Raw genomic sequence first — 13,473 nt, 5'->3', positions numbered from 1 at the left:
TAGGGCCTGTTCCTGGGCGGCCAGGATGAGTGCCTCTGTGCTGTCCTTGAGTCCAGCTTTTTCCAGCCATTGGTAGGATTTCCCGATATCAGCCACTTCAGTTATTTGTCGGTGGTACATCCCATGTAAGGGCTTGTCCTCCCATGATGATACTTCCAGCACCTCGTCCTCTGTTCCCCACTGTCTGAGACATTCGCTGAGTACATTGTCTGTTGACAATGTATATATATATATATATATATATATATGTCGTATCTCTTTTCTTTAAAATTTCCACCCCAAAGCAAACTTTGACAAACTCACTTGTGTGCTTATTTCATGTGTGTTAGGTAGTCACTTTTCTGTTAGTATTTTTCAGACTCACAAACCCTAACATGGACGTAACGGCTTTATTAAAAATCAACTTTAATTTGAGATTTCTGGTTATCCATGGACAGTGAGCCAGCCTGAGCTCGGTCAATCAGTAATTGTCTGCAGGAGGTTCAGTGGCGTAAAATGAGCGTGCTCACAAAGAAGAAGTGGCATGGCAGATTTGACAGGGTTGTTTTCCTGTAATTACGGTAAGAAGAAAAAATGAAAGACGAGAAGTTGGTCTAGCTGACAGACGTCTGAGTGCAAAGAGAACGGCTCAAACCAGAGAGCTGGACTAGAACGTGCAACAGAAAATCTGGGTGTACTAACCAAGTGGGAGGGACGAGACAGCAGCACAATACCTCAGCGTGAAATCTAAAAACTATTCTCCTGATTAGAGACAGTTTTATGCCCTCAAATACAACAAAATGTACATGTGCAGTCTAGCTAAAGTACTATACGTGTAGTTTACCTTGAGGGTCAACGTCTTTGGCCAGTTTAAGTGCATCAGAGTTGGCCAGGTCATTGTTGGCAGGTGTGACAGCCAGAATGAGACAGTTTTCTCTACAGATATACTGCATGATTATATCCCGTATCTGGTACTCTATGCACGCAGGCTGGTCACCCACAGGCACCTTGGTAATGCCGGGCAAGTCCACAAGTGTCAAGTTCAGCACTGTGGACACAGAAATCAACACAAGCCATAGATGACAGCCGGACAACTATGTGGCGGATGAAGGATGCGTCTTGACGAGCACACACACTGTGTTACCGTGTGGAGAGTGAATCTGTAGTGCAATGGGGACAGGACAGATGCCTTTATTCGAGCCCGTGAGTCTGAACGTCTCCGCCTCGATTTCCTGACGGATCTCGTCAAAATCTGTAAACGTCTTCCCCTTACAGTGAAGGAACTGTCCATACTCTAAGGAAAACACAGAAAATGCACAAAAAGACATCGGACACAATGACAAAGTGATAATGAGCTCATTAATTTAAGTCACTTTAAAGTCCTCTCAGGAAGCAGCAGCGAAGCTCCTTTTGCAGTGAGGCCAGACTGTTGCAGCGATGTATTTACTCTTTTACTGTAATCATAAAGGCCTAAAAATGTAAACACCATGTCCCAGTTTAGAATATTAGAAGATAACTGGAGCGCTGTAAAATGTAAGATATCACACTGCCACCTAGTGTTAGTCCTGCACACACACTTGAGATTAACACAAGGACTCCGAAGGGGTCCTTACCTGTGTTTGAATTTAGCAGCTGAAGGATTAAAGGTCTGCGAGTGACAATTCCTGAACCCCGTGGGAGGAAGTCCCTGTTAGACGAGAAAGATTTATTAAAACATAACACACACAGAGATGAACGGAAAGACAAAAGGCCGCCAGAAACTGATGTTTCTTCCAACTGTTAGCTGGGTGTAACTTTTAGTTTAGACACTTCCTAAAATATCTTGATAACATATCCCAGGAAAATGTTTGCCATGCGATATGTAACTACCGAACTGTAGAGAGTGTTACTTAGAAACAAAATATGTTCGGTGGAAAAAAAAAAAGAAGACCCTCCCCTTTCCTTTTAAAATCCCGTTCAGGAAGTTTGCTTTATTACATCCTGTCCGGGATCGAACCGCTTCTGCAGTCCACCACAAAAGGGGTGTGATAACAGAGTCTGGGCTCAGACAATGAAAGGAGTTGTGTGAAAAAAATATCAACATAAATAAAGATGGACGCCGATAGTGTCTTTATCCCAAACTCGGTTGAGACTCGGTTGGTCATGAGTCAGTTGAAGTATTTTTAGACTCATGAAATGTCCTAAAAGTCAGACAAATGCAACACAACAAGGCTTTGCTCATCTCATCAACAACTGACTAGAATCCTGCCTCTACATTACTCTGGTTCAGCCTGACTGCGAGATAAGCTGCAGCTCCGACGACACAACCATGTCTGGCATCCACCACTTCAGACCAGCAAATATATCCAGGGCTCTCGCTTTTGGAGATCATGATTCACCAGTCTGAACACAGTGAGATGCCTAAAGTACTTGCTTCATTAGAGGAAGTACTGAGCGTGTCCTCGCCCCTGAGTCGCCTGCATGTGTTTTACTTTTGACAGTAAACAAGCACTTCAGAATGTATTATATATTCAGAGTCCTGAAATGTATAGACACATTCTCAGATCACACTGATAGATCACATGTGTGACTTATCAGTCTATCAAGGGCATTAAAATAAAACAAATTAAATTACTGATTTTATTGTTACGCCAAGTATTTACATTACTGAGTCTTTAAGAAGGAATTACAAGTTGTAACCACAGCCTACAGCCAAAACTGTAGGTAGCACTCAAAAGATATTCTAGTAGCAAATATTTAGAGGTTAAATAACTGAGATAAGCTGAACTGTGGTGTAAAACTAAAAAGCTGTGAAAGAGAAAAAGACGAAGGGTTCAAGCAAACTAGTTTTGGCTCTAAATAGAAACTACTTGAAGCAAAGGGGCAATGGAGGAACTCCTGTGGAAACTGGAGTGGACAATGGTTAATCTTGTAGTAAGGAGCACCAGTAAACGTTTTACAGCAGCGGTTCCCAAACTTGGGCCCAGGACCCCTATGTGGGTCGTGACACAGCAGTAAGTGGGAGGTGGCATTTTTTAGCCTTTACCGTTACAATGAAAGATAAAAACCTTAGCCATGATATAATGGTTGGTTAGACTTTTTAAATGGCTCACAAGCAATTTTTTTACGCTTTGGCTTTGTGGGTCAGTTTGGAAACCACTGTTTTGTATGATCTGCTCGCAACAAAAGGTAAAAAAAAAAAAAAGAAACAGAGGGCACAGTTGATTTAAGATGTCTCAAACTCGTATTCATGTGTTGTGAGACAGAAAAAGAGCAACCTTTCAGCCAGAATTGAGGTTAGACGTTTGGCAAGTTGGCTCATTTATTTCATATATGAATATAAGCTACTGGTTTTTAATGACTGTAGAATTGGGTGGTACATAGTATTTTCTGAAGTGAACCACTGGGATTTGGTATATGAACATATAATTCATTTTTAAACTTTGTATTCTTTCTTTCTTGTAGTTGCATGGTTGAATAAGATCTCATTATGTGCAAATGAATGTTTTGTAAAACAGCTATAGCTTAAAAAAAAAATTTATTAGGATGTTTATCCATTCTGTTCGGTCTAGTGCTAATATACATAAATGTTGCCTGATAATAATAAGTAACAAGGTGGTTCTCACTGCATGTAGCCATAAAGTCACAATTCTGGCTCAGAACGTTGTCAATGAAAAGGATTTTTTCACACTTTGTGTTAAATGTTTTCAACTTGAAGTGTGCCAATTACAAGGGACTTAAACAAATTCGTAAAGTAACTGGAAGCACTCGGAGAGCGCAAACCTCCGCGAAGGCATTCGTTAAAGACTGTAGGAGCTGGATCTCTGTGACGATCTCAATATTTCCTTGAAAAATTCATCAAAATCCGTTCATTACATTTTGAGTAATCTTGTGCACAGACTGACAAACAAACAAACAAACGCTACAGAGAACATATACCTCCTTGGCCAATAAACAAAATCAAAACACAAGTTTTCTGATAATGATAGTAAATGTGTCCTTAAATGAAAAAACAAAAATGGGAGCAAAATTTGTAAAGAATGTGCATTTGTTTACAGCCAAAGTGACTAAAAACAGGTCAGTGATGATAAAGTCCATGAAAGAGCTGTTTGGGAGGATTACCCTGACTTTGGATGTTTGTTGCATGTTTCTGCTCAGATCTTATGAACATATGCAGCGAAAAGTGCTTTGTTTACGTTGAACGCGTACCTGCATGACAGAATTCCATATCAGTGGGGCTGAAAAACTCCTGAAGTAAGCTCTGTCAACCCGAGTGGGGTGATATAGATCAGGAAAACCTTCTTTTTTGGTGTTTTAATTTCACAGTTCGCAAAGAGTACCTTTTAAGAGTTACAAGTGTGGCTCACCTGCCCACAAAGTTTTCCAGCACGGAGCTTTTGCCCGCACTTTGGCCGCCCACCACAGCTATCTGCGGCAGGTGGAGGCTGCAGCTCCGTCCCACGGCGCGCAGGGCTTCCTGGAGCCGGTTGACCAGCGGGATCAGGTCCTCCATCCCGCGGTTGCCCATCGCAACAGGAGCCGCTACCTGCCCGGGCAGCCTCCCGCTTTCCGTCGCGTCTGCCTCGTTTCAGTCAACGCCAGTGGAGAGCGTGGCCGGCATACCTAACGGTCACTGAGAGCTGTAGTGTTACCACGGGCTTAAAAATTAAAATAAAAATAAAAGACTAAAGAAAACACGAGTAACACGCGTTTTTTTTTAGGCTCGGTGATACTTTTTAGAAGGTGTGCAGCGTGACCGACCGTTAGCGCTCCGGGAGAAACTCGTCGATGGGAGGACCCCGCTCCCTCAGGGAGAGCCAAAACCTTCCCGAAAGAAGCTCGCCGGAGACATTCTTGGCTTTTCAAACCTCAAAATGCTTCATTTAAGAGTCCGAACAGCTCCACGGGCTCGCGACTGGTCCAGGTTTGGTCCATGAACTTTAGGAAAAAAACATTCCGGTTTGACAGCTAACTCGAAGAAGTTTTTCGCGCATGCGCTCTCAGAAGTATGTAAGACGGTAACCCCCCCTTAAACAGAAGATAGACAAGCTCCATAGCCTATTACCAGATCCTCAAAATGCATTTACTCTCCAGGCTCAGAGGTATTTGAAATCTCATACATCCACTGTGGGGTAGGGCACCACTGAGGGCCAATAAACACAGCAACTAGAGCCAGAGTGTACGATTCATCTACTGTAAATAACACAGCTGCACTCTTTGCATGTGAGGGAATGTGCACTGGAAATCAGAGGTAAGTGAAAGAGAAACTGCAGCATACATTTAATGATGATGTAATGCCATAATATCAATGTTTGTGTACAGATGTTGGGTAAAATGTACATAAAAGCATAATGCAATGATTTGCAAATCTCTTAGATCCATATTTTATTTACAGTGAAACATGGTAAACATATCAGATGTTTCAGCTAAGAAATTGTATAATTTCACTTGACCAAAAAAAAAGTAATTTTGAATTTTATGGCAGCAATATATCTCATAAAAAGTTGAGACAGGGGCAACAAAAGCTGTAAAAGTCGCCGACTTCTCTGAGCCAAAGCTCATTGAAATGTTTACCATGTCTGAGTGTTAATAAAATATGGGTTTATTAGATTTGCAAATCATTGCAATCAATTTTTATTTACATTTTACACAATGTCCCACCTTTTTTCGGACTGGAGTTATATATCAGTTCAATAAAAATCATAATTTGCAGTTGTTACTGATTTGAAATAGACTAAAAAGGATTCAAAGCATGTACTTTTCAAACAATCTTAACACAATTAAACACAAAATTTCACTCTACTTTCAGGTCTTTTAACATCTCTACAATGTCAATATGTGGCCTGCGATTAGGCTCAGTCTTGTTAGAGAACAGAGCGCTCTGCAGATTCTTGGCTGCTTGGTTCAGGGATGGGAGGATGTGGGCGGTGTCTTGTTCGTCACGACAGCAGAAGAGAACTTCATTGATTTCCTCGGCTATCTTTCTGGAGAGAACTGTAGGAAACACACCCCTCACTCGCTCAAGGACGCTCTTCCTCAGGGCAGGGTCACGACACACAAGGTTCAGGATAAACAGACCTAACAGGGAGGTATGGGATGAGGGTATGAAAGGAAAGGAAATACAACCGCATTATACAATGCATTACATCCATTTAAAAAATCCCCCACCTCTTACATTTACTTTCACTTTTACTGTGCAGACAATATGAACTAAAAACAATCATGTTTTGTCTATTAACATTGCAGGCTTACGTTACACTCCAAAGAAATGTAAGAATGTCTAAACTTTTTCAACTGAGATGATATAATTTCTTCTCACACCACTTAAAAAGAATTTTGGCGCTGAGAATACCAAACAGGGTACTTTTCTGCCTTGATGGTATCATCTCTGGAACTGTAAAATGATCTCAGCAAAGGGAATTCATACAACTCGCCTCAAAAACTCCCAGTAAGACTTGCTGAAACAAGTCAGGACGGTCCCTTTCGTGTTTAGTCCTGAGAACATGGTCTCCAATTTTTTTTTTTTAAATTTTTTAAAAAAGATCTAGAAGACTGATTTAGCAGAGCAGAATACAAGTTTCCATTGTGTGATAATTGACTCAAATGCTTCCAAACTCAGAGAAGCTGATACCACCTCAGGACAAGGATAACAACAAGGCTCCTGTTTTGCACCACTTGAAGTTTTAAGTGTTATTTGTAAAAAAAATTTAAAAAATACACCTCAATGTTGTATTTCTTTTCAAATATTTTCCAAATGAATCCCATAGCCAGGTGATTATATTGGATATTGAGAATGTGAGATCAGAGATTACAAGTGGGGTTTTTTTAGGCTTAAAACGTTGTCTTTTATGTGCCGTTTGCCCTCCAAGATTCTCTGAATTGTCTGATGATGTTCCACATTGCAAAGCAAAAATATCTACATCCCTTCCAATCGTTCTGTTTTCAATCAGTTCTGTGATTTTTGATGTTTCTGAACAAACTCTAGTCCCTCTGCTCGTCTTTGTTCCTCAAACATTCTGCCGCAGGAACAGCTCTTGTACTAAACTATGACTGCAACGATATGTTAATGTTGTCAAATTGAATTGTAACCTTTTTTGCCTTATAATTATCTCTAAATGGTCCCATTTTTCCTTATTAAAATGGTTTACAGGCCTGAAATGTGATCATGGGTTTATAGTAACAAATGAAATGAAGCTGAGGAAAAACATTTTTATTCCACCCTCCTGTCTGGAATTAAGTCAAGTCAAATTTATTTATATAGCACTTTATGAATTAAATTAACACCAATGTAACTGCAGGAATCATGACTTTCTGATAATTTACCACACCATATTTACTGATGTGGGGTTGCAAAATCAACACACTTAAAAAAAAAAAAAAACACACAACCAGTAAATGATTTTTTACCTCTAGGAGTGAGCAGGTTCAAAACTTTCTGAAGAATGGGAGTTTCTACAAAGGCAGCAGGCGGACAGCTCATACCCAAAGAGCTGTCTTTGTTGTCTACGTCAAATATGATGGCATCAAACATGTGACCACCTACGGAGACAGAATCATCACAGTCACTACTTGGTTTAGTTAAATAATAAACACGCAGCCTTACTTTACAAACCTCCTTTCTCCAGAGTACAGATGTGTTCCAGGCCATCTCCAATAGTGACGGACAGACCATCGTCTGGTCTGAACCCAAACCACTCCTTCGCCACCTCCAGCACAGCAGGGTCTAGTTCTACGACTTCAACGGTTGCTTTGGGCACAAAGTCCCGCAGAAACTGAGGCAGGCCTCCTCCACCGAGCCCCACCAGGAGCACTGATACAGGGACATCTAACAGGGAAGACAAGGAGGTGCAAAGAAGCACATGGAATGATGAAAGAAATTAGCTGTTTCATGCAGGGTGTTGGAGAGTTCTGAACGCACTTTTAGCATATTCGTCAACCACACTGGTAAATCTGCACACACCTTCGTTCTGCGGCATCCCCACGCCAAGCATAGCGAGACCGGCCACCATGACCTCATGATGGGCACAGCAGAGGAAACCGCTGTCCACTGACAGAGAGGCTGAAGACGCTCCTGCTGCAGATGAAGCCTTGGCCTTCTTTTTGTTCTTCTTCTTCTGGCTTGATGCTGCAGAGACACAAAGACGCATATATTCCACTTACTTACATGTGATATTAGTGGTTTGTTCGTTTGTGGTTGGAAAGAGAGAGAGTTGGGTGATAACCAACATCTACACACTAATTCTTTCAGTGTATGAACGCATCTTTACAATGCTTACAAAGACTGAATGCTTTCTGCCATGAAGCACTGCATGAAACTTTTAAAGTCTTACAAACATTTCCAGGGAGTATGGTCAATGTGACCAATCAGACTTTTTATTTTCTTGTCTTAGATGTTTTATATCCCTTAAGCCTGAACAACATCATATTTAGGAAAAAAGACAGCCTACTCTGCTTGAAATCACTTGCAAAGTTGTGAGGAGGTGGTTCTTGTAAAATGAATTTAAAAAAACTTTACATGCCTCGTAAGTAAAAACATGTAAAAGTAAACGGTATGACTGATGATCGATCCCTTTGTGTTCCATGAAGATTATACTTTCAAATGTTTATACATTCTGTTTAACTTTTAACTGTTCTAATTCTGTAATTCACTCTTTATTAAGTTATATATACATACATTTACACACTATATTGCCAAAAGTATTTACTCACCTATCCAAATCATTGAATTAAGGTGTTTCGATCCCTTTCATGACCACAGGTGTATAGAATCAAACACCTAGGCATGCAGACTGCTTCTACAAACATTTGTGAAAGAATGGGTCACTTTCAAGAGCTCAGTGAATTACAAAGTGGTGCTGTGATAGGATACCATCTGAGCAATAAGTCCAGTTATGAAAATTCCTCGTTACTAAATATTCCTCGGTCAGCTGTTAGTGATATTACAACAAAATTGAAGTGATTGGGAATGACAGCAACTCAGCCACAAAGTGGTAGGCCACGTAAAATCCCAGAGCGGGCTCAGAGGATGCTGAAGCACATGATGCACAGAGGTCACCAACGTTCTGCAGAGTCGATAGCTACAGACCTCCAAACTTCATGTGGCAGATTAGTCCAGCATCGGTGTCTGTCCTCACAAATATTCCTCTGGAAGAATGGTCAAAAATTCCCTTAAACAGTCCTAAACCTTGTGGAAAGCCTTCCCAGAAGAGTTGAAGCTGTTCTAGCTGTAAAGAGTGGGCCAACATCATATTAAATCCTATGGATGAAGAATGGGATGGCAAAGTCATATGGGTGTGAAGGGAGACATACTTTTGGGAATATAGTGTATATTCATATATAATTATTTTATGTCTATATAAAGTGTATTCCAGAGAGATTTCATTGCATCCCCAGGTTTCTGTAGTAGACTGGAGCAGACAAACCAAACAATTGCCCTAAAGTGGTACTTTTCTTTCTGTTTCAGCAGCTACAACAGATTTTTTTAAGTTTTAAGTTGGTTATAATTTGCAACTTTGTCACAAAATTACATAAAATTATTATTTCCTTCTTTAAACAATGTAATAACAAATGTCTATAAATGTGCTGTATATGTTTTGTTGTTTGTTTGGGTGATTAATAAAATGATTTTAGCAGCATCGTGAAGATAAACGTATTATAAAATAGGAAAAAGAAGAGTAAGGAAAAAGAAATTACCAATGTTTGATAAGACGAGCCGGCTCTCTGACTGAACGAGGGCGATGTTAGACAGAAACACAAGTCTGCGATAGAGTTCTCCATCTTCTCCTCGGACGTTCTCCACACAGTACTCCCCGCTGAGCTGACTCACACCTCTGCTGACCTCCTCCCGCCAGCCAAGATCCCCTCCCACTGACAGAAACGGCACCTGAACAAGAAATCAGAGCTCAAATTGATCCACCAATGTGCAGATTTTGGTGCAATGATGTGTTTTATCATTTTAAAAAGCAATCCCAAATAAGATACATATACAATATGTGCGTTTACCTGCTGGTTGGTTGGCATACCCGGTGGAGCCAAGTCCATCACTACAGGTGAGAGTTCGGATTGGACTGCTTGCATGTCTGTGTACTCTTGGTTCCTGTGCATTGAAGCAATAACCAGGCGACGAAAGTTTGCACTGGCTGCCACCTGCTTCCTGCCCTCACTGGAGCTGTAGAGCCAGGCTGTTTCACTCCCTCGAGGCACTGACAAAACAAGCAGAGAGAATCAGGCAACAAAATAATAACAAAACACAACTTACATGACTGACAAGACTAAAGAGCTCACCAATAAATATAGCAAACTGATTGGGTCTTGGCACTTTAGCTCCAGGTGGACTATCTTGCACTGTAAGAGTGTATCTGGGAAGTCCTGTCTTGGCATGACAGAGAGTTAGTGAAAGGTTCGAGTCGGGGTCAGTGCTTGTGCGGAGCCTCTTCCTCAATACAGAATAAGCCTGGCACTCCCTCACAGACGACAGCAGCTGGCAGACTTGTGCGTGGCGAACTGGTGCTCCATCGTCTCCGATACACAGCTCAAGAATTGGCGTGGGCATCGGTTGACGGAACTTGGTGCAGACCAGGACAAAGACGGGCAGCGCAAAGGAGTCTTCTTCTTCAGCACCTCTCTCCTCCTGCAGGCAGTGGACCCTCACCGCCCACCCGAGTTGAACAAAGTGCTCCACAGCTGACTTAATCACACTCTCCTGAGCCAGAGTCACACAGACATACCTCCCGCCAATGCTGAGCACACGGCCCACCTGCAAACACAAGCGGTGCAGTGAGAATAATACAAACATGTGTACCACTGATCTAATGTTAGTCACTTAAGCTGGTTCCTCACTTCACTAAGCATGTTCTTGGCCAATGCTCCTTCCTCTTCTGATGCCATAGCATCCAGGGTGCCCTTGTCCAGAGCAGCCTGGTAGCTGGCATCCTCATATGGAGTTTGAGTGGCATCCACCTGATGGAAGGTCAGGCCAGGTCTGCGCTCAGCGTTTTTTTGGTTCATGTGGGTCACCACCGTCTCACTAATGTCTATATTTGTCAGATGTTTGTATCCAACATCGTATAGCTGTTCGCTCAGCTCAGAGTTACCGCAACCAACCACCAGCACCTAAAAACAAAAAAATGGTAACTTTTGAATGCTGTGTATCTAATAAATGAGGCACTATGCAAGGTTAGCAATTAATGCACATATTACCAGTACGTGAAAGAGTAAAAAATAATGATGTACTGAAATATGTGCTGACACTTTTTCCACTTTACCTTATCTGTCACTTTTATGTATTTATGCAGCACCCCGCACAGTTTGTTGTAGTCTCCATACCACTCAAAAGCCCTCTCTCCGCGTTTCTTAAAGAATCTCTCCCAGTACTCCGCAGAGCTGAACTCCTCGGCGGTGCGAGGTAGAAGGCTCATTTTTAGGCTGCGTTGGTTTTATTTCTACTTTCCTGCACTGTTTTCACGCCACATGTCACTTCGTACTCACTTTTCCACCCGGACCCAATTTCTGCCGGTACCGCTCGGTGATTGGTGAATCTCCAGTAGGCGGGGCTACGCGCTGCTTGCTGATTCGCTGAGACGCTCAGAGCTGATTGGTCATCGCGAAAAGAACAATGATTGGAAAAGAAACTGTACGGTCCGGTTTTGTTAGTCCTCCGGGTGATTTTTCCATCATGGCTGTTCCTGCTGGAAGATCTGTGGTGTTTGTGACTGGAAACGCAAAGAAACTCGAAGAAGTGAGTAAGAATTAATTAGACGTGTTATGTATTGAATATATGTTTTGCTTACTGTCTGTTTTATACAGTTTGAAGCGTTTCACCCCACAACTCTTACCGCCTTTTCGCCTTTCTGTGATGTCCTGTGACACAATGAATGAGACATGCTGGATTAATGAATGAGACATGCTGGATTATTTGTAGTAAATGTTTGCTTTGCTTTCTTTGTGGTGACACCTGTCAGGTCATTCAGATACTCGGAGACAAGTTTCCCTACAAACTAGTGTCAAAAAAGATTGATTGTAAGTATTAAAAGAGTCATCACAATTATAGTAACAGTTTCAATATAATCATAACTTATCTTTTTTCTACCCAGTGCCTGAGTATCAGGGAGAGCCAGATGAGATTTCCGTACAGAAATGCAAGGAGGCTGCACGGCAGGTACATCGTCGTGTTGTCGACACAAGTTGACACTAGTTAAAAGAATCCGAAACTCAGTGAGGAAAACTTGTAAAGTAAAACTTTTGTTTTGTTTTTGCTCAAAAGATTGATGGACCAGTGATAGTAGAGGACACCTGCCTGTGTTTCAGGGCTCTGGGAGGACTGCCTGGTCCTTACATGTAAGTATGTTTCCCATCCTTAATAAGTGAATAGCAACGAGCAGTATTCAAATAAAAAAATGTGTCTCTTTTTATAGTAAATGGTTTCTTGATAAACTCAAGCCAGAGGGTAAGTGATCAGATAAACGTTTTGTGTGATTTGACTTTTGGACAAAGTTACGTTTACTGTGTAGGAAAATTGTAGTTCAGGTTGTGCTGTGTTTCTTATGTTTTTTGTTAGGCTTGTACAAGCTCCTAGCTGGGTTTGAAGATAAGTCAGCGTGGGCTCTCTGCACTTTTGCGTTCTGTGCTGGTAAAGATGAACCTGTGCAGCTCTTCAGAGGGAAAACGGAGGTCAGAATCCGTCTCAGTAAGACTCCTTCTGTGTTTATATGTTGCATGTTTTTCACTGAATGTTTCCTTGTGATATTTTAGGGGCAAATTGTGGAACCCAGAGGACCTCGGGACTTTGGATGGGATCCCTGTTTCCAGCCAAATGGATTTGAGAAAACGTAAGCAACTGTGTGGCTTTCACCACAAGGGGGAGCCAGAGAGTAACACAGAGTCAGAGCATACCAACAAAAACCATTCTTTAGCTCTTACTGCTGCAGTTCTGATTAGGTATCACAGTTGTTGGGCAAAATACAACATTTCTGCTCACTCGTATCTTCTCCTTCTTATTTGTAGCTATGCTGAACTCCCCAAAGAAGTGAAGAATTCAATCTCTCACCGCTACCGAGCGCTCGCTGCCATGTCTGAGCACTTCATGCAGAGCAACAACACCTCCCCGCAAAGCAAGAAGCAAAAGCAGGACAATTAAAGGTTCCTTTTGGGCAAATCTGCAGCAAAATGTGTCTAAAGTAAAGTTAACGGTTTCAGTTTTTTGTCACAACACATAATTTTAAAGCCATTTGAGCATGTTCTGCATTACATTTGTTTTGTTTATTTTTTTTTAATAAACCTAATGCTTTAATTAGAAAAAAACAAGTCATTCTTATTCTTAGCAGTTTCCTTGGGCTTTTGGCCATTGCTTTAGGAGTGGTCAATAAATCTGAGATAATATGTAAGGTTAGTGGAGACTGCTTCCAAATACTCTTAAATAGCCTTTTGAGTTTTAGCTTCCTGGGTTGACAAAAATAGACTTTGAGAAGACCATAATTTATGAAGTGAACAGCTCCAGGGTCCTGATGAGAGCACCAG

At 41.5% G+C, this 13,473-nt stretch overlaps 3 protein-coding genes across 3 annotated transcripts in view; 1 reads left to right on the top strand and 2 right to left on the bottom strand.

Moving 5' to 3' along the window:
* Positions 1 to 4,966, bottom strand: part of dnm3a (dynamin 3a) — a 21,930-nt gene extending 16,964 nt beyond the window's left edge. Inside the window, exons 1-4 of the mRNA XM_017428806.3 lie at positions 4,326 to 4,966; positions 1,593 to 1,666; positions 1,124 to 1,273; positions 824 to 1,027 (exon numbers count right to left, since the gene is read on the bottom strand). Coding sequence (XP_017284295.1) covers positions 824 to 1,027; positions 1,124 to 1,273; positions 1,593 to 1,666; positions 4,326 to 4,486 — 589 coding nt within the window. The 5' untranslated portion in view covers positions 4,487 to 4,966. The remainder of the gene's footprint in view (positions 1 to 823; positions 1,028 to 1,123; positions 1,274 to 1,592; positions 1,667 to 4,325) is intronic.
* A 244-nt stretch (positions 4,967 to 5,210) lies between these two features.
* On the bottom strand, positions 5,211 to 11,451 carry mettl13 (methyltransferase like 13). Its single transcript, XM_017428755.3, has 9 exons — positions 11,223 to 11,451; positions 10,798 to 11,070; positions 10,243 to 10,714; positions 9,961 to 10,160; positions 9,652 to 9,841; positions 7,919 to 8,083; positions 7,571 to 7,783; positions 7,366 to 7,497; positions 5,211 to 6,036 (listed from the first exon to the last, which is right to left on the bottom strand). Exons 1-9 carry the CDS (start codon positions 11,373 to 11,375, stop codon positions 5,753 to 5,755), a joined length of 2,082 nt encoding a protein of 693 aa, XP_017284244.1. The 5' UTR covers positions 11,376 to 11,451; the 3' UTR covers positions 5,211 to 5,752.
* Positions 11,452 to 11,586: 135 nt separating this feature from the next.
* itpa (inosine triphosphatase (nucleoside triphosphate pyrophosphatase)) lies at positions 11,587 to 13,257 on the top strand. The gene is made up of 8 exons (XM_017428763.3): positions 11,587 to 11,695; positions 11,919 to 11,976; positions 12,051 to 12,115; positions 12,221 to 12,294; positions 12,372 to 12,403; positions 12,515 to 12,627; positions 12,709 to 12,785; positions 12,961 to 13,257. Exons 1-8 carry the CDS (start codon positions 11,633 to 11,635, stop codon positions 13,091 to 13,093), a joined length of 615 nt encoding a protein of 204 aa, XP_017284252.1. The 5' UTR covers positions 11,587 to 11,632; the 3' UTR covers positions 13,094 to 13,257.
* Positions 13,258 to 13,473: the final 216 nt, after the last annotated feature.

This window comes from Kryptolebias marmoratus, linkage group LG24 (genome assembly GCF_001649575.2).
Source record: "Kryptolebias marmoratus isolate JLee-2015 linkage group LG24, ASM164957v2, whole genome shotgun sequence".
NCBI classification, from domain to species: domain Eukaryota; kingdom Metazoa; phylum Chordata; class Actinopteri; order Cyprinodontiformes; family Rivulidae; genus Kryptolebias; species Kryptolebias marmoratus.
The sequence above is the reverse complement of the archived record's forward strand: the minus strand, read 5'-3'. Positions and strand labels throughout refer to the sequence as shown.